Source organism: Magnolia sinica, chromosome 15 (genome assembly GCF_029962835.1).
Source record: "Magnolia sinica isolate HGM2019 chromosome 15, MsV1, whole genome shotgun sequence".
In the NCBI taxonomy this organism is placed as follows: Eukaryota; Viridiplantae; Streptophyta; class Magnoliopsida; order Magnoliales; family Magnoliaceae; genus Magnolia; species Magnolia sinica.
Window position 1 is genome coordinate 23899020 of NC_080587.1, and position 21982 is coordinate 23921001.

The 21982-nt window shown below is 41.6% G+C and overlaps 1 protein-coding gene across 1 annotated transcript; it reads left to right on the forward strand.

Moving 5' to 3' along the window:
* Positions 1-1196: 1196 nt before the first annotated feature.
* LOC131226891 (uncharacterized) lies at positions 1197-21198 on the forward strand. Its single transcript, XM_058222597.1, has 2 exons — positions 1197-1805; positions 20478-21198. The coding sequence occupies exons 1-2, from the start codon at positions 1549-1551 to the stop codon at positions 21196-21198; spliced, it is 978 nt and encodes a 325-aa protein (XP_058078580.1). The 5' UTR covers positions 1197-1548.
* Positions 21199-21982: the final 784 nt, after the last annotated feature.

Sequence of the window (21982 nt, forward strand, 5' to 3'; positions counted from 1 at the left end):
AACTGCTCCAAGCTTTCTTACTAGCTCGACCACATTTTACTTGGACACTCTTACTTTATGGATGACGTGGCATTGCTCGATAGACACCATCTGTATACCCGCAAAATCATCTATATATTGCTAATATGATTATTTATCAACTACTATAATTTTTGTAAAATTACATGTGTCATTCTTTGATCTATTTCATTATAAATGAACAGAAATATGGAACAAAATATGCAACGGTAAAGGTGGTGAGTTTCTGGCTGTTGCAATCCATTTCCTACAAAAGGAAGTTCCTCCGTTGGAAATCTAGGTAGGGCCCACCGTGATGTTTGTTAGGAATCCACTCCGTCCATCCGTTTTGTGAGCTCATTTTAGAAAATTATACCAAAAGTGATCGGGATCCAAGACTCAAGTGGGTCTTACTAAAGGAAAAGGTGGGGAGGGAAATTCCTACCGTTGAAACCTCCGTGGGTCAGAGTGATGTTTACATGTCATCCATCCCATTAATAATGTCATTCCTACTAGGATGAATTAAAAACAAGAATATTAGCATGATTCAAAACTTCGCACCCCATGAATATTTCAAATGTGGACATTCAATTATCACGTTTAGGCTCACTTGAGCATGGGATACGGTTCATTTTTAACCTCTCATGTCTTAAAATGAACTCACGAAACGGATGGACGGATGGACTGCGTCAGCGCAAGAACTTCCTACGAAAGGCTTTCCCGGAAATCCGCGTCCGAGTAAAAAAGAAGGAGAGCGTCCCATACCGAATCCGAATCCGAACAGAGTGCCACTTTTGCACCTTCGTAATGTATCATTACCATGATCTATGTGTTTAATCAGGTTGGATGTCAAATGAACACTACAATAGGCCTTAGCAGGATTTTAATGGTGGATATCCTGATCACTATTATTTTTCTCTAGCGTGGTCCACCTGATATTTATATCCCTCTCATTTTTTGGATCATGACAGAAAATAATATGTAAAAATGATAAAAAGGCATATATGAAACAAATACATCATGGTGGCCCACGTAGAACCGACCATCAGCCACCAGGCTACGGCAGGGAAAGTAGCCAATCCGTTTCCCCCTCGGAGGAACCGGACGCGGATTTCCTGATAAAGCCTTTCCAAGGTAATTTCGTGCGGAAGGGAGCAGGGTGGGGACCACATCTATGTGTTTGAGAAATCTACCTGTACATCCGTTTTACGAGATAATTTTAGGACGTCCAACCAAAAATGAGGAGGATCAAACACTCAGGTGGGCCATAAAAGAGGAAACAGTGGGAATTCATTGATAACCGTTGAAGCATTCTTATGGCCATAAACATCCTAAATTTTTTGTATCAAGCTATAACTTTGGTGTTTTCACTTCATACTATTGGGAATGACCTTGTAAACGGTTTGGATAGCATATAAACATCAAGATGGAGCCCACCAAGGTTTTAACGGTAGAAATTTCTTTCATGAATTTTCCCTCTCGTGTGACCCACTTGAATGTTTTATCCAACTCCATTTTGGTCGAACATCCTAAAATTATCTCGTAAAACGGATGGACGGGGTGGATTTCACAAAAACATCTGGGTGGGCCCCACCCAGTATCCTTGCGCACGAACTTCCTGCGAAATCGCAGGAAATCCGCGTCCGGAGGGACCGAAGGAGAATAAGAAAGAGCGAGAGAGACAGACACTTGCAGAGGGACCGAAGAAGAGAGAGAGAGAGAGACGCGCACTTGCAGAGGGACCGAAGAAGAGAGAGAGAGACACACACACACACACTTGCAGAGAGAAAGACAAGAAGAAAGAAAAAGTACGTCTTTTTTAATCGATTTTTCTGTTTTTTTTTCTTTTTCTTTTTTTTTTTTTGTTTTTTTGAAATCGGTTGTGGAGCCGCCGCCATTTTGCCGTTACGGTGCATCGTAACGGTCGGTTACGATGCGTTTTTTCAGGGTGGCCCATTACAACTGTTTTGGAAAACCTTGCACATGGATTATCTGCTACAAATCACGAAAATTATATTATCGGTGAAGTTCAGGAAACCCTAACTTCATCAACTGACCACGTTTTAGCATCACAATGCAGCTGCTACATGTTAGAGTTTATTTTTGAAGTCTGATGTAGGGTAGTCTTATTTTTATTTAGTGTTTGCTCACACATACTTGATTTCATCTGTTTTACTTCTGTCTTCTATCAAGTCTCACTTGGAAATGTAATGCAACTAGATTAAGGAAGAAACTAAGATTCAATGCATTGGATTGGAATTTGAGCCACAAAAGAGAAGAATGCAAGACCAAGCATGATCAACAATCACTTCCCCCTTCAACAACTACCATAGAGAGACAAGATAATTTTCTCAAAGAGAATATCATTCAATTGTATCTTATTCCATAGGTCTAAGCTCTATTTATAAAGAGTGCTTACAATCTTCAACATAGTCTATGAAATCTAAAAATAGGATTCCTAGCCAGTCAAGATCTCCACAATGATTTAAAAAATATATATATTTAAACAAGAAATTGAAATATAGCTTATTTCCTAACATAGAATCTCTAAAATAAGAAAACACTTACGTAAGAAAATTTTAAAATTACTTATTTCCTAATATCATAGAGATATGAAAGAAAAGGAAATTCCTAATATAAAGATATTTGAGATCCACATGCTCGGATTTCAGTCCGCCCTTCCACTTGATAAGAAACTTCTAATAATCTCCTTGCGTGTGGGAACTATTTAATCATCCAACACATCTTCAATGATTTTTTTCGAGTTGGTGCGACACCTCGGGTATTTGGATAGCTTGTTCTTCCGTGCTTTGGTCTTCATGATGTCCGAGGTAAATTGTAAGGTCTTCCACATTAAAAATGGGACTTATTTTCAGGTGAAAGTTCAATTAGATATGCATTATCACCTTGCTTCTTCAAAATACGATTAGGACTTGCCTATTCGGAGTGGAGCTTCATATAAGAGCCTACTGGAAACCTCTCAAGTTTGAGCCGTACGAATGACTATCTCCTTCTTGCATAACTAGCTCTCATAAGGGACTTTTAGGAAGACACAACCTCACACCATAGAATAAGTACCCATTGTACAGGCTAAATTGTGGGTACTCAGTACTTGACTCAACAATGTGTTGAAAATATCTTCCCAAAATCATCATCTGCTTCATAGTCTCTATTAAGTTCCTCCAACCCAACAACGGAAACTGATAAGGTAGATAATAAATGTGATTTTTAACTAAGGGCGTCTACTACTTTATTTTCGATGTTGGCCTAATGTTTTAGGTTGAATATGAACTCCTAAATATAAGCATTGCACTTAGCGTGTTATGTGCTCAACTTCTTCTAAGAATTCAAATAATGTAACACCTTGTGATCAGAATAGAGCACAAACTCTTGATTAATGAGGTGATGACGCCAATGTTTCAAGGCTTGAACAATAACATAAAACTCCTAAATATAAGCACTGCACTTAGCATGTTATTTGCTCAACTTCTTCTGAGAATTCAAATAATGTAACACCTTGTGATCAGAATAGAGCACAAACTCTTGATTAATGAGGTGATGACGCCAATGTTTCAAGGCTTGAACAATAGCATAAAACTCCACGCCGTATGTAGAATACTTCTTTCGTCCCTCATTGAGTTTTTTGCTGAAAAAGGCCACTAGATGCCCTTCCTAGTTGATGACACTGTGAGATGGATCATAGGCAACTTCGAGCACATTTTCAAAATCAGGAAGTCTAAAAACTGGAACTTTTGTAATTTTCCACTTGATTTCTTGAAATGCCTTTGTTGCTGCTTTGGTCCACTCAAATGGATTGGCCTTCATACATTTAGTCATAGGCGTCATAATGGAACTAAAGTTCTGATTTAACTTTCGCTAAAACGTCGCTAGCCTGTGAAAAGGTAAACCTCATGAATGTTTGTGGGAGTAGGACAATAGCCTTCACACCTTCGGCCGAAACAATGACCCCCAAAAAGACTACACCAAAACTCATGAAGGTACACTTCTTCAAATTGGTGTAGAGTTTCTCGAGGCGTAATTCTCTCATCAATTGGCAAAGATGATCCAAATAATCTTCTCGTGAATGGCTATAGATGACGATATCATCAAAGTATACAATGATAAACTTGCCTATGAATAGCCGCGGAATTTGTGTCATCACTTGCATGTACGTACGCGGGGCCTTTGTTCAGCCGCAAGACATTACTCGCCATTCATACAATCCCTCGTTTGTCTAGAAAGTGGTTTTCCATTTAATCTTTAGGATGAATTCTTATTAGCTAAACCTGAATTGGCCATTCATAGTACATACCCGACTGATCGGAACCCTAAGACCTCGAAACCTATCTCATATCGACTGCCCCGTCGCCGCAATCGTGGAGGTACCACCCGTGCGTTGGTATGATACTCCGTTAGTGAGATACACTGTGAAGAATAATAAGTATATCATGTGCGCATGGTACCATGTATTGCATTCCACACATGTGCACAACACATGTCAAGCACACATGTACATGCCACACATGGGTGAGAGAATCTCTACCTATGTGTGTGATGTCACATACCCATACCTCTTCTCTCTCATGTGCATGAAAAGTCAACCTTTCTCCATGCCATACACTATGCATGACATCACCACACCATGCCATCCCATGCTCCTTTAATCCACCATTAATTACAAAGTATGAATTAAGTACCATAATCCTAGTCTAAACTAATATTAATCACATTAGCTTAACCAAAATTTTATCCATTTCTTTATAAATACCCCTCCATCCCTTAGCACTTCACCATTTTCCATAAGAGAGAGAGAGAGAGAGAGAGAGAGAGAGAGGAGTGATCTTGGTGGGCCATCAACTCCATCAATCTCATACCTTCCATCCATCTCAACCATCAATTCCATCCCTTCCATCCATCTCAACCATCCATCTAATTCATCAAGGTGAGTACACCCACCCTACTCATTCTTATTTTGTCTTTGTTGTGTTTTTGTATGGTGGAAATGATGTTGATGATAATGATGTGATCAATGGTGTGGATATGTAGGAGAGTACATATAAAAAGATGATAAAAAAAAATGGTGATGATATGATGATAATGGTGTGTTTAATGGTATGGATTCATGGAAAAAAATACATATGAAAAGAATAATAATAGAAAAATATATATATAAATATATATATATTTTTTTTTGTGGGACCCATTGATTGTGGCCCCCACTAGAAATTTGTAGGCCATCCAAATCATCCAAAGTGTGGCCCATTGTGTTGGCCAAACACACACACGCCCATGCACACACGTGCACACAATACAAAAACAAAAAAAAAATAAAAAAAAAATAGAGCACGTTGGACGCTGCTGCCAGCGTTCAGAAGCAGGCAGCGCTTGGCTGCTAAAATAAAGGGGTTTGGACCGTGGGTCCACAGCAGGCCCCACCCATGATGTATGTATTAAATCCACGCCGTCCATTCAATTTTTCAGATAATTTTAGGCGTTGAGCCAAAAAAATAAAGCCAATCCATTTCTCTGGTAGGCCACACCATCAAAAATCATGTGAAGACATGCTAAAACATATAAAAGTACTTGCTGGGGCCCAATTGAAATTTTTATGCATCTGAAACTTAGACTGAACCCTCCACCACGTGGGACACACACAACAGATGGACTGGATCGTCCTGTTGAGGGCCCCATATATGAAAACCAAAAAAAAAGAAGCACTGACACTATTGCTGCTGCCAGCGTCTGACGCTGCAGTAAGCAGCGTCTCTGTTGACGCTGGAAAGAGGTGGGCCCCACCACAGGCCCTACCTTGATGTATGTCGAACATCAGCACCGTGCATTTGATGGGTCCCCTCTTAAAAATGGGTCACGCCAAAAATCAACCGTACAAAGAACTTAGGTGGCCCACACCATCTAAAATAATGTGCAGACATGGCTAAAACATATAAAAGCACTTGCTGGGCCCCACCTGAAATTTGGATGAATCTGAAACTTGGACTGACCCCTCCATCAAGTGGGACACACACAATGAATGGACTAGATCTCTCAAGTGACACACCTTGATTAGAAATATACAAATACTAATAATAATAATATTAATATTAAAATAAAATAATGGGTGTGAAGGCGGTGGCGTCATCCCCGGACGTCCACATTTGGGGTAAAATTTTGTGGGCCGATCATGGCCACACCATGATGTATGTGCTAGATCAACACCATTCATTCATCTTTCTAGCCCCATTTATTGCATGGTCCTAGAAATCAGGCCGATTAGAAGTTCATGTAGGTCATGCCACTTGGATAGTGGAAATTATACTTAAAATACTTAGATTTTTCTGAGGCCACCATGGTGATGAAAAGTATATTTGGGCCATTCATCCACTCCTTCAAACCATTTTAAGTCATGAGTAAAAGAATGAGGTAGATCCACACTTTAGGTGGACTACATTATAAGAAATAGTGTGAATAAAAATCCCTACTGTTAAATCCTTTGAGTTTTACGGTGATGTGTGACTGCCACCAAAGTTGGGTCAGCCATTAGACCATGGAGCCAACTCGTTACATGTATTTTACATCCAAGTCATCCATCATTGAGACCATCCATGTGTTATGAGCCCCACTCGACGTATGCACCTTATATCCATGTCATTCATCTAGTGGGTGGTATCAGCTATGATGTTGTTTGTTATATGAATTGTTCATGGGGTGAACCCCACCATGTCAATGAGACCCACAATTATACAAAATATAATAATAATAATAATAATAAGGAAAGGGAATTGCATGCTTACCAATGAAAGCTTCCCTGGATATAATGTGATGCATGTGAAGCCCACCTAGGTGCATGTGTTGTATACCCACACTGCCTATATATTTTTCAGCCACTTAGGAAGTGAGCCCACCTCCTGCCCGTGGACACAAGATGAAGTAGAACTCAATTTTAGGTGGGCCAGGCCATGCCACAAGTAGAAACAGTGTAATAACCATTGGAAATTCTTAGGCTCTAGTATGCCCTTATATGTTGGGATGCTTCCTTGGCCATGGACTCTACTTTGTAGTATGATGTAGATCTATGCCTTTCATCGGTTTATCCTCATCATTTTAGGGTATGGTTCCATAGACTAGTCAGATTCAAATCTCATGCCACGGAAGCAATATTGATCACTTGTCCACCGTTAAATATTTCTTAGAGTTACAGTAATGTTTGTGAGAAATCTATCCATCTATTCCTTTTAATTGATCATGGACCACCTAATATACACGTTTTACCAGCCATTCATTTATTTTGATTAGATCATTTTAGAGTGTGGGGCAGCCTATATATTTACGACAATCTAAGTCGTTTTTATGGTGCCTATTGTAATAGTTATTCCTCATTTAGTCCGCCAGTTGGTAGGAATCATGTGGATCACTACACTATAGGAATTTAGGATCTTGGGTGGCCCAACTAGTAGTGTAGATTGGTGGAAGTTGTGTGGACCACCACATGTGAGTGCTTGATTTTTATAGCCCACCTAACTGTATGAAAATTGGGGCATTCATGTGACTACTTGTTTAAGTAGATTTATGATTGTTGTGGCCATTAACCATATGATCACTGACGGGATGAGTGATAACTAGATTTGACAAAATGGTGCTAAATATGTAGCTCATAAATCTTGTGATCATGCGTGATGTGGATAGCCGTAAATCATGTGGGTATGTGTAGCCCAACCATATGATCAAGCAGTGCTTTGGTGACTACTAAACTATGTGAAATTGTGGTACTGGCCGCCCTGCTATGTGAAAATTTAGTAAAGTGGTTGCCCCATTATACGAAATATGGTATAATAATAATAATAATAATAAGTAACCATCTCACCTTAAGTCCCTTATTATGATAAGTAGAGTGACATTTGTGTGGCCACTCAACCATACGGACTTCTGATAATATGTGGGCATATGAGAAATTGTGTGATTACTCAGACTCGTGGACTATGCCGATGGTGTAACTTCCTGGGTACATGAACTTAGGACTTGTGACAGATTGATCATAGGCCCATTGAGATATATTTCCGGCCCATATGATGAGGCTCATTGTGATGTATTTGAGGCCCATGTTAGGGCCCACCTATTGTGTATTTGAAGCCCATGGGTCGTGAAGCTTGATGTGGTGTATTCATGGCCCATAAGCCAAGGCCTATTGCGATGTGTAGTGCACATATGATACAACCCAATGTGATGTATATGCGGCCCATGAGTGAGGCCCAATGTGATGAATGTGCAGCCCTTGTGTGAGACCCAAAGTGATGTATCTGAGGACCGATGTGATGTGTGATTTCACCATGATGTATGTACTGATGTTTATGTGAGCCATTCTTTAGGGGCAATGTTGGTTAAATGTCCACATTGTCGAAGCCGATTGTTGAGGCCGGTTATTGATACTGATTATGAGTATGTGACAGTATAACATCATGATACATGCCCATACACATCATCTGCATGTTGGTTATGAGATGTGATTAATCATTGCATATGTCATCGAGCATGTTGTTATGAGACTCCCTGATAGGCGGATGTTATCTCACTTGAGCACGCGGTATGCGTAGGATTAATGCATGACTGGATTGTATGACTCATGCATCTCACATTATGATTACTGTATGCCCTAACGACATCAGGGCCGTGGCCTCCACAGGCATATCGTAGATGGCCAGATGGGACACCGAAAATCTGTCCTACATGGGGTGCTATAGATATCCATGGGTGAAATTCCCTACACCCTCTTGGTTTCAGAGGTTCCTCCAATGTTTAGACCAAGTGGATGCATGAGCGCATGAGGGCCATATACCGTTAGGCCCCATCTCTCACTGTGTCGTGGTCGGTTGGAAGGAGGTGTGACCTTACCCGCCTGAGTGAGGGGGCAATATCTAAGTTGAGTTTAACCAGCTTGAGGAATGGGTCCGCTATCGACGAGTCGAGCCCGATATTGGTAGGTGGATAGTGAGGTCTCTTCCACTTACCCATTTGTGTGCTCGGATAGGAGCCGTAAGCTGGCGTAGAGTGTAATAGACCCCAGTGATGATCCTCAGAGAGGAACTGTACTGATATGTGGACTTATTGAGCAGGAGTTGCATACTCATTCATTCATTCATTCACTATCCACTCGGGCTGGTGGTGCGCAACTATTTGTTACGTGTACCTTCGTAATGGCCAGGATTTCGGTTGGGGCGCGCGACTAACCTGAGATCAGGAGTTTACCACATTGAGTCTAACTATCCAAATTAGGTATGGGACTAGTTTGGATAGAAGTCCTTTGTGATAGACCCCATAGTCTGTGATACTACATACTATCATCCCGACTTCAAACCAGCATAGTCATTTCATTCGCACCACATATTGCATTATATTAGTAACATTTAGCATTTCAGGTTACTATGTTTCAATATTTAGATACGACAGATGGTATTCTTGAACTCATCCAGAACTGTATATTGCATTACATCCTCGACATCTGATATTTGGCTCCTTATACTCGCATAGCTGATTTATATTGCGTACTCTGATATTGTATGACTCATGGACTTGTCAATATTTTCGATATTGCATAATTATGGCATGACAATATGATGATGATGATGTGATTATGGATGCATGTAATATGGTTATGGCTGTGATATGATTTCCTTGTAGCATATTTATCTTGCTTGCGGGTAGGACACACTACACACACGTGTGTACTCACTAGGCTTTTTGCCTAAGCCTCATATTTCTCATTTTTTTAGGGCTGGAGTAGCTTGGAAGAATTTGCTTTCTCGATGCATTGCATCTATTTTTCAATTTGGCAATGTTGACATTGTGTACCTTTGGAAAGCATTGTACTTGTAACAATCAGGATTTCTATTGGAGAGTGTTGCTTGGTAATTTGATCATAGATCGTTATGCTCAGGTATTATTATGTATATAAATAAAAAAATAATTTAGTCAAAAATCTTCCTTGTGGTGCGCCGAACTCGGGACTTGGTGTATGGAAGTCGAGTGTCGAATTCGGGGCATTACGGAAGCTGTCCGTCCCCGAGTTTAGGGCGTGACACTATCTCCTTGCACGCTTTTGTATCTATAACATATTCTATTTCCGTTGTACTAATAGATAAATCAATCTTTGAAAAGATCGTAGCATTCGCCATCATGTCCAACATGTCATATAGGTGTGGAATGGGAAAACAATACTTTGTTGTTATCATGTTGATGGCACGGTTGTCAACACACATCTGTGAGTTGTCATCCTTCATTGGTGTCGACAACGCTGGCACAACACACGGGCTGAGGCTATCACAAATAAAACCCCCGGTTAGTAATTCCTCCATGAAGCTTTGCATGCTCTGTCGGGTTCATTCGGTTTGCTGAAAGATTTGGTAATGGTGCTCCAGGTACCAAATCAATCGTATACTAAACGTAAGGTATGTGCAGAAGCTCACTTTGTAGTTCATTAGGGACTAAATCCTAAAATTGGGACAGAGCATACATACTCCCCGTTCTCGAATTTTCTCCATGAATTGGGTCATAGGACGTGCCAAGTTGTAGACGCACTGTGGAGCCACCAACAGTGGGACGGATGGATGCATAGCCCTCAACCTTAAGGACTACGGACACGGATTGCCTACTGACGCTATCAATAACCAATAGGTACTGGGCGCAATGTCGTCAAATTGCTTAAGTGATTGTATACGTTCAACACATCGTCGCCGCGGTTCCAACGCCGTAACTTGCGCACCGAACCGATACCAGTGCCAGAAGATGTCAGCGTTTATTCTGAAGAAACACCGCGCGTTGCGGATTTCGAGGGAATCTCTACACAATTAGTCCCACTAATTAACCATAAATGCAACCATACCTCAAAGTATTACACCCATTCCCTCTTTTTCCAAAAGTCCACCATCTTTCCACCTCACCATTCCTCTTTTTCTCATTTTCAACCACAACCATCTCTCTTCTCCACCAATTTCAAACTAAACCATACCCCTCATCACTCCTTTCTTACAACCATCACTCCACCCATCCCTCCATCCATTATTTCTATCTCTCCCTCTCATTCTCTAGCAATTTTTCCAAATTCCATGAGAAATTTCACACATCCAACACACTCTCTCAACTTCAAGTGTGGCCCACCCTCTCATCTTTTATCCACACCATCAATCTTCCATCAACCTCCATCAAGAAGCAAGGCAAGGAGCATTTGAGGCCAAGGGACCAAGAAGAAGGAAGATAAGGTGGGTGATTTGCTATTATTTTAAATTTTAGGGCCCACTTGTTGGTGGGACCCATTTGGATGTATGTGATTTAATCAAGAGGGCCCATAGTGGCGGGGTTCCTCTATCTCACCGTATATCTCTCTCTCTCTCTCTCTTTCTTGTGATGGTGTGGATCCCACCAATATGTGTTATATCTACCCGTTCATCTACATCAGACGGCGTGGCCCGTCATATTGTAGGTGATGATCCACACCATCCACTGTTTGGATGGACCCAATATATTCCCTTTTCTATGTATTATATTTCATATATATATATATATATATATATATATGATATATATATAATATATATGTATGGTATATATATATAATATAAAATATATACACATAGGTGGGCTACGTTCAAGTGGGACCCACCACAATGCTTGTATTTTATGCGGACAGTCCAGTGGACGCTGGACGACGTGGAGTGGTAAAATGAAGGAAGTGCTAGTTCACAGCTAGCTTTAAAAAAAAAAAAAAGGGTGCAGAAGATGTAATAATAAAATAATATATTTTTTTTTGCCACTCATGTAGGCCCCACTTTAATGTTTTTATGCAATCCAAGTCGTCCATCCCCTTCCATAGATCATTTTAGACGTTGAGCCGAAAAATGATCTCAATCTGAACTTATGGTGGGCCATAGTATAGCGAACAAGTCTTCTACCATTGAAATACACCCTGGTGTTGCTGTACATCAGAAAACCATTCAATATTGGTGTCAATAGAATTGTATTGAGCCATGGGGGTCAATGGATGGAGTGGATCTGGCTGATGTGGGCCCTGTCTATGGAAAACCACACAATCATTTTTTTTCAAAAAAAAAAAGAAGGGAAGAAGCAGCATGCAGCGCTGCTGCTTGCTGTCAGAGCGCCACAGGCGCTGCCTGCGCCTGACGGCGGACGGACGGACTGGGCTGATGGCCCCAGTTGTGGGCCCCACCATGATGTATATTTTGTATCCACACTGCCCATTTGGTGGGCCACTATCTGACGTGGACCCCCCTCTAAAAATCAGGCCAATCCAACGCTCGGGCAGCCCACATCACAAGAAACAGTGTGAATTGAACTCTACCATTGAAACCCTTTCTGGGTCCACAGAAGTTCCAGATCAAGTTGAAATTTGTTGTTCCCCTTCACCCTGGCCCGTGTGACCTTATGAACGGATCGGATGGAAGATAAACGCTATGGTGGGCCTCACATGGGACCCACAGTGATGCATGTGTTACATGCCCACCGTCCAGACGGACGGTGGGGCCTACTTGATGTATGTGTTCGTCCGCACCGTCCTCCTGGACGGTGGGACCCCCTCCCTGCTGCACGTGAGTGTGCACGTGTGTGCACGTGTGTATGCATGTGGGTGTGTGTGCACGTGTGTATGCATGTGGGTGTGTGTGCACTTTGTGTGAGTGTGTGTGGATATACATACATACATATTTATATATATATATATATATGTATATAATATTATATTATTATTATATATAATATTGTATATATTTACATATATTAATATTATATATAATATATATATATATATGATGGTGGGCCTCTATGGGCCCCACCATGATGCATGTGTTGCATCCAAGTTGTTCAACCATATGGCCATTGTTGAGGCCCACTTAATGTGTACTTGTGGCCGTTGTTGAGGCCCACCTGGATGTGTATTTGTGGCCATTATTGAGGCCCACCTTGGTATATACATAAGGCCCATGTGATTCGACCCATTTAACGTATTTAAAGGCCCATGGGTTATGGCCCATTGCAATGTACATAAGGCCCACTAATGCGGCCCACTTGATTTATATAAGGCCCATATGAGATAGCCCATTTGATGTATCTGAGAACTATGGGTCGAGGCCTAATGAGATGTATATTGGTCCATTGCAATGTGTGATTTCCTATGGTTTGTGTAATGGTACTTTATGGCGGGCTATGCCTTGGGAACAATGTTGGTTTGACGTCCACATTGTAAGGATAATGTTGGTTAAATGTCCGCATTGTCACACTCCTTAAGGCCACTGATAGGTCCATACTTATACTCTGCAGGCCGTCTAGGCCCATCTCTATGATACGCAGAGCCCATCCCTATATGCATGTTTAGTATAGATCCATGACTTATTATCATACGCATCATATGTATGACTGGTATGAGGAGTGATTGATCATAGCATATGCCTTCGGGCAGACTGTTACGAGCTCCCCGATAGGCGGAGTTGCCCTGCATGAGCGCATGGTTTACGCAGGACTATTGCATGACTGGTAGTGTGACTCATGCACTTGCATTGTGTGATTGTAGTTACTGTATGCCCTAGCGACACCAGGGCCATAGCCTCCACAGACACATCGTGGGTGGCTGGATTGGATACCGAAAATGTTTGGTTCTAGCATACGGGCGCCATAGATGTCCCTGGGTGAAAATCCCTAAACCCGATGGTACCAGAGGATGACTCCAACGTCGAGACCGAGTGGATGTACGAGCGCATGAGGGCCGAATACCAGGAGGCCGCGTCTCCCACTGTGTCGTGGTCGGTTGGAAAGGAGTGTGGCCTTACTCGCCCGAGGGTAGGGGGCAATACTAGGCTGAGTTTGACCAGCTCGCGAATGGGTCCGCTATCGACGTGCCGGATAGGTATTGGCAGACTATTGGTCGGGCGGATAGTGAGGTTTCTTACGCTCACTTGGACTGTGCGGCTAGGAGAGCGACAGTGCCATTTGGAGTGTATTGAACCCCGGTGATTATCCAGAATGAGAACTGTACTGATACATGTTGAGGATTGGCATGCTTGAGTTGCATCTTGCATCGCATGGCCGTGTTATGGCCGATAGCATTCATATCTTGCACCGCATAGCCTTGGTACGGCTGATTGCATTCATGTGCTCATCACCATGATTCCGCATCACTCTGACCTTGCATTTTGAGCACGTTTATATTGCACACACACTTACACCACCCTCTAAGCTTTCCATAAGCTTATGCACGATTGATGCGTGCAGGTGACGCCTAGACGATCGCGACCATAGTCCGGCCATAGTTGGAGCGTGCAGCCGAGCTTCTGGAGTTGTGTTTCTTTTGTTGCATTGTATTTCCCCTTTCTGCCGCATTGTACTCAAAAGTTTTTTATCATAGTGGATTTTGTGGTGGTGTTCTTGTGGTTATTGTTTGTGGGTTATGCTTTTGTTATGCTCATTATGAATCAGACTGATGATTTGAAACCCTCCTTGTAGTATCCCAGGATCGGAACCTGGTGAATGGGTATCGGGATCCGAGAACGGGGTTCTACGGAGGCTGTCGGCGTCGGGTTCGGCGATCGGGAATTTTGTGAGCCCGGTTTCGAGTTCGGGGCGTGGATGTATAGCTCTCACCTTAAGGACTACGGACACGGATTGCCTACTGACGCTATCAATAACCAATAGGTACTGGGCGCAATGTCGTCAAATTGCTTAAGTGATTGTATACGTTCAACACAGTGTTATTGCGTTTGCAATCGCATAATTGCATAAGCGATTGCACCATGTTTCTTCTTCTTCTTTTTTTTTTTTGAAAATTTCAAAAAAAAAGTCATAAAATCTCGAAAAAATGATTTTTTTTTGGGAAAATCTATTCTTTTTTCTCGTAAAGACTTCACTACTCCCCTCAATTTTCAAATTGATTTGTGAATGTTAGTAAGTATATTACCTATACTATCTAAGCTATTAATAACTAAAAATTACCATCACCATCGTCATCATCAATGTTAGAGTCATCTCTTTCTTCAACGTACACTTCATCTTCTTCCGTTTCTTTATCATCTGTTCGTACAAGTTACTCGTCCACGTATAATGGTTGAGTATTTTCTTGTATTCCTTCAATCTCAATATCATTGTCTTCTCCTTGACTACCAGGCATAGGCCTCATGCTACTACTCGCCCCTCCAACTCATCTTCTCTACCATTGAGATTGAGAACCTTCGTCAAGTGCCGATCCATAAGAGGAATCTTTGACTTGGGCCCATGTAAGGGACTTACTGGCAAAGATTGGATCCTCTATCTTCACAAGCCACTCACTATCTACCTCAAAATTAGCTAGGTTGATAGGATCTTCTAGTACAAGCTTTTCTCACATAGCTTGGAGTCCTCGCAGCTTTTGGTTATACCTGATGAAGGTCAGGTCGTTGAGTTTCTTTGTTCAAGATGATTTCTTTTTCTTTTTTCGTGTGAATTTATATGCCATTAACATTTATAATATGTAATATTAGCAATTTAGCATTGAAAATTGAAACTAGAAGTAAATTATAAAACTTTAAGTTGTAATTCCTAAAACTTATCAACTCGAATATACTCCAGTTGCGCTCGCAACCGCCTCATATTCGGGTCAACTCCATACATAGACCACCAGTCAACTATGCAAATACGTTTAAGTTAGACACTAACTCACTTAGAGCTTGAATTGTACGTTGTAGAACTTTATAAAATAAATAGCATACTTGGCAATTTCATACTTCGATGACTAATAACAATCTCTCTTGACCAAATCCTTGCACTCTTCAGGTAGAAGTCCAACTCTCGAGAAATTTTATCATGTTCTTCTTTGTTTGTAACCATTCCTAAACTGTCTAAAAATTTGACCCTAGGTTTTCCCAAATTGAAACATGTGAATCCCTTGGATTGGGGAATAATCCTTTGCATGTGTGGATGAATCTACTCTTCTTTGAGCATTGTTTGGTCTATAATTTTTAATTGATCCAGCCCTAACATGTGTAGGCTTGAACCCTCGTAGATTCCCCTTGTTGAGTGCTTGACTTTGTGGGATGTAGAATTTTTGTGATTGTTTCTAAATTAGTATGATCTAAGGCCTGAAATCTTGCATATCACACAAAAGTTTGGGATAATCAATTATACGGTACTCCAACTGTCTTTTAGCCTTGTTTTGTCACAAATAGGTTTCCTGAGCATTGATCTAATGTAATCCAATGTGCATAGATCATGCCCGACTGTCCATCACATGTTTTGCTTTCTTCCTTTGAAGTGGACTATGGTTGTATATATTTTCTTGTTATCTATTTATTTCTAGGCTACCGATAGGGTGATTTTGTGTAATTTCCCTTATATAGAGTCTCGTAGGATCATTTAGTTTCATTTAGACACATATAGTCGTAGTAGAAGGTCCTTATGTTAAGTTAGTAGTTGTATGCTCACATGTACGGGTCGTGGTTTTGGCTTGCACCCTACACTAAACATGGAGCAATTACAAGAATCAGTGAACAAGTTGACCTAGCAGGTTGAGTCTTTGGGTAAGCGCTTGGAACAACGTATGGACTAACGCCTTGAGCAGTTTAATGTGCGCGTTACCCAACTAGAGACCTTCATCGGGGCAAACCCGACCATTGGGGAAGATGCCCAATCTCAGGCAAGTGGTCAAGAGGTTAGACAAAGGAATGAAGGTGGCGACTCCTCAAGGGAGTTAGAGTAGATGCCCCTACGTTTGATGACCACTTGGACCCTAAAGCATCTTTAGATTGGTTGGCGGATATGGATCACTATTTTAAGTGGTATGACATGTCGGATGCTCGTCGAGTCTGATTCGCCAAGGTGAAGCTTGTGGGCCAAGTAAAGATATTTTGGGCTACTGTGGAGCGAAAGAAAGAAAGGTCGAGGGAGCCCCCAATAGTCCATTGAGGAGAAATGAAAGAAACTTTTAAGGAAAAGTACCTCCATTTCTCTTATCACTTGAGGTTGGTTGAGGAATAGAGTCTCTTCGACAAGGTTCCATGAGTGTTGCTGAATACAATGAGAAGTTCGAAGAGTACTTGACCCGATGCGAAGTTGATGCTCACCCTTGCTCGATTTAAAACGGGCCTCCATTCTGACATTAGGAGAGAATTGCTCGCCAAAGAGAGACACTATTGAACAGTTGTATCAAGTAGTGTTGGAGGTTAAGCAATACCTCGAAGCATCTATGGGAAGGTGGTTTGACTTTCGCATTCTAGTGTTAAGGCCAACCCTTCTGGGGCCAAACCTAACACTGGATACCAAAACAAATCTTCTAATAGTTCTCAGTCCAGACCTAAGGATGATAAAGGTAAAGAGATGGTTGGGTCTAGCTCGCGTAGAAGTGGAGCAACTAGGTGTTTTAGATGTCAAGGGTTTGGTCACTTTGCCCACCAATGCGGCACGAAAGAGGGCACCAAAGTGTTCCTTATTGAGGGGCAAGTAGAAATAGTGCCCTCAGAAAGTGACGGTGAGGAAGAAGAATATGAGCCAGCAAAAACCCCTAGTGATGTGGAAGAGGGAGCGCAAGAGTCCGTGACCCTTGCAGTTGTGCGTTGCGCCTTTGCACAAACAAAGAATACCAACGATTGACGCCGCAACACAATCTCCGATACTTACACAAAATGTGGTGATAAGAGCTGTAAGATGATCGTGGATAGTGATAGTTGTGCCAACATGGTATCAACCGGCACTGTGAGCCGTCTGGGCTTGAAGCTTGAAGCTCATCCCCAACCCTATAAAGTGTCTTGGGTCGATGAAACTTCCATTCCAGTCTCACCGAGTTTGCATTTAATAGTTCTGTTAATAGATCCACAGGTTTAGGTCTTTTTGAAGTCGTTACCAGTTATAAACCTATGAAGCCTATTGATTTTGTCCCTATGTCCCTGTCCCATAGGCCATCAGAGCGCAGAGTCCTTTGCATATCACATTCATTCATTGCATCAAGAAATCAGGCAAAAGATCAATACTAGTAATGAACATTACAAAATTTCTACAGACTAACATAAACAATTTAAGGAATTCAATGTAGGGGAATTCAATGTGATGGTCCGCATCAGGCCAGAGCGGCACCTCAGGGAGTCGTTCGTAAATTACACGCGCATAGCGCGACCATTCAAAATTATAAAACAAAACGGTCCCAATGCGTGTATGGTAGATCTTCCACCTTCCATAGGAATTAGTTTCACATTCAATGTGGAGGATCTAGTTGCATTTCAGAGGACCTCTGATATATCGTCCAGCCTCTCACCTAAGCATCCTGATTCCCCAGACCTTTCCTTGATCCATGGACTCTTCCCAACCCTTCTTCCCAGCCTCTACCTCCCGTACCTTCCCTTCCCACACCCAGAGAGGAGATAGAGGATATTTTGGACCATCAGATAGTATCAACGTCGGACGACGGGTTCTAAAAGTACCTTGTTAAGTGGAAGTCACACCCAACTTCAGATAGTACGTGGCTCACTGAGGAGCTTCAATGAATTGATCCTGACATCTTGGAGCGGTTCAGGAGTTTTGTTTCGTCGGTGGCAAAATCTTCGCAGCCGGGGAGAGTTGATGGGGACATCTCCCGCACACGCACGCCCCCTACGCACGTACGCAAGGAGGGCCCCACCATCGATCTGCATCGATGACAACTACAAGGAGGGCCTCCTAGTTAGAGGACTGTGTTTTGGTTCCTTGGAGTGGACCTGATCATCATGTGGATCTCGCCATTGGATCTCATGATCGTGGCCCACTACCCTAGATGATCTAGGACTTTGAGTTTTGCTTATTATCAATATTAGGAACATCATGAACAGTTTAGATTGCTTTGATTAGTTATTATTTTTGTTATTTCGTCTCAAAGAAATAGTGTGCACACATGGCGCGGCTTTTAAATTATAGGGTTTTCTTATAAAGAGGCAACCCCTTGTAGGTTTTTTCTTATTGAAGATTATGAATAAAATTCTGCGTTTTCCTGCTTCTCTAATTCTCTGAGTTGTGGAAATCTATTTGGGTGTGAAACCCTCCCTTCTTCGAAGGGTGCGAAACCACACCCATCCCAAATCGCCCCACCTCCTACCCTCTATATTCATCATCTCCCACAGCCATCCACTCTCCAAATCCACCCCCTTTTGCAGTCAATCCTTCCTCTAGAGCAAATTTACAAAATCAGGCCCTGCAGGAGGGCCAAAACTTCAGCGGAGCACCGTGCACAAACCGGACGTCCGATCGACCTAAGATTTGGTGTGTGAGTGGCCCACCCCTAGCCGACCAGACCCAAGCTTTCCCTTTTTGGGTTCATGGGCCCCACACACGTGCAGGCAGGATTCCAGGCACGTGCGTTTGGACTCGGCCGTTGTCCACACGTGTGGATCATCTTGGGTTTGTCTCTCTCCCCTATTTCACTCATCTCTCGCCTTATTTCCCTAACCCTAATCCTAGATAATCCTAAATCTCAAGTTCTATTCCACTTTTACCAATCCTAGGCTTTCCTGATTTAAAACATGTGAATCCCTTGGATTGGGAAATAATCATTTGCATGTGTGGATAAATCTACTCTCCTTTGAGCATTATTTGGTCTATAATTTTTAATTGATCCAGCCCTAACATGTGTAGGCTTAGACCCTCATAGATTCTCCTTATTGAATGCTTGACTTTATGTGGGATATGGAATTGTTGTGATTACTCCTACTTTTTGTCATAAGCCTTTTTGGTCAATCTCGCATAAGGTGCTTCACTCGACACTTGACTACACAGAATGTATGCATTCTCTGACATACACTTACACAGAATTCTAACGCCTTTGGTACAATCAGGGGAAGAGTTTCAGCAAGATTAATAGTAAAAGCTGAGATAATGAAAGAAAGAAAGAAAGAAAAATAACTTCCATAATCTGAATTTTAACCCTTTCACAGCTAAAGTTCCAGCTTTGTACTTGATGATCGGTGTTCGATTCTGACAAGATGAGCCTGTGGTTTGGTACTCTAGACCTCTGGGCTGTTGTGTTGCACCATAGATGGACTTTCCTAAAATTTCCTCCACATGATGATCTTATCCTTTTAATTTGTGGCCTATAAATCGACAGTTAAGGAGAAATGCAACAATTTGTCCACATTCGACTTAAAAAACCAAGACAAGCTGCTTGACAATCTGATCCGGGAGATTTTTGGGGCATGGTCTATCCATAGTGGAATGCAACGTCCCAATGGTCTGTCCAATCAGATTATGTGTTTCACTTGTTAGAAGTTAAAACTGCATATACTGTGCTGCGATTTTGGTCACATGTCATATAATTCCTCCCTTTGTTGGCTTGATCAACTGTATGGAACTATTTTTTCTAAAGCTGAAGCTGAAATGGTCATTGCTCATATTTATTGAGAAGAGGGTTTTTTTTTTTTTTTTTTCCCGCATTTGCTTTAGGTGTAATTCTTAATTTATTTGATAATAATTGCCATGTTACGGTGTCCCTCTTACAGTTTAAGCCATATGAAGAGATCCAGCAATAAGGAGCGCAGAAGGATGAGAAGAAATGATGAGAAGAAAGAAGCTGAACAAGTTCAAAAAGAAAGGATGCCAAAGGACTTGGAAGAGATCCAACAAGAAAATACCAACCTAGGTGATATGGAGGACATCTTTGAAATAACTACATCCAAAAAGACAGAAATTGTTGAATATAGACCTTGGCCATACCTTCCAATAGATATTCTAGAGTTGATCGCATTGCGTCTCTTTCGATCTGATTTTGTTCATCTGACCTCCTCCTGTAAAAGTTGGCGATCGATTGCTCCACTGAGCCTGATCACAGAACGGCATCTCTCATTGCTCACTAGCCGTGGCTTGCCATTTCTCAGAAATCACTCGCCATGGCTCATGTATTTCAGGAAAGACGATGGCATGTGTAACTTCTTGGATCCTTTGTACAATGAGAGATATTTCATCAATATCCCAGAGCTCTCTGGTTCAACAAATTGTTTTTGCAAGGATGGTTGGGTATTCATGCATAGAGGCAACCACTCTGTGTTCCTTTTCAATCCCTTTATCAAAGCAAGGATTGAACTCCCGGATATGAATTATGACCAATTCAATTGCATCACCTTCTCATCCACACCGACTTCTTCAGATTCCACAATTATTGCTCTTGAATGTATTACTACTTCTCTTAAAATATGCATTTGTCGTCGTGAGGACAGGTACTGACTACTTTTTTTTTAGTAATTTGCTGTTCTCGATATCCTACACAAATCCAGTTTTCAAGGATGAGGTTTTCCCTGTCTTGGGACATAATGGGGTACTGGGGGTCTTTGATCCAAATCTAATCACTTGGACTATTCTTGCGAAGCCCAAGCCAATGAAATTCTGCAACTGTCACTCAGTGCCCGAATGTAAGTGGGAATATTATTTGGTAGAATCGAGAGGGGAGCTATTAATGGTGGTCATCGGTTTTTTTGGGACTCCAATTCATGTTTTTAGACTAGAACCTTCAGAGATGGAATGGGTGATGATGGAAACCTTGGAAGATCAAATGCTATTTGTAAGTCTCTGGACTTCTCTCTCCTCGACAGCGTTGGTGAAAGGGATGGAAAATAAGATACATTTTCCTGTAGTCAGCGGTGAAGATTGTGTTTTCTACTCACTCAAAGACTGCAGATGCTATCCTAATAGAGATTTTTATGAGTGTGATGAATATATCTATAATACCTGGATTGAACCGAGGTGGTTTCAACCTTCAGCTGAAGAGCTTGATTGGAGTCAAACATTAGTAGGACAAGGGTCTCAACAGAGATAATTTTCTTTGAAAATCAGTATTAATTATTTATCTTATTTAAACTATAATTTCCTGGGAGGAAGATGGAAAGAAAAAATCTTTTGCTATTATATAGGCTGTAACAGTCCAGGGTTCAAATTACCACTAGTGTGTGGGGCCCAGTGAATGGTTTGCATATTATATAGGCCAATGTTTGTAATGGTAGGGTCAAAAAGG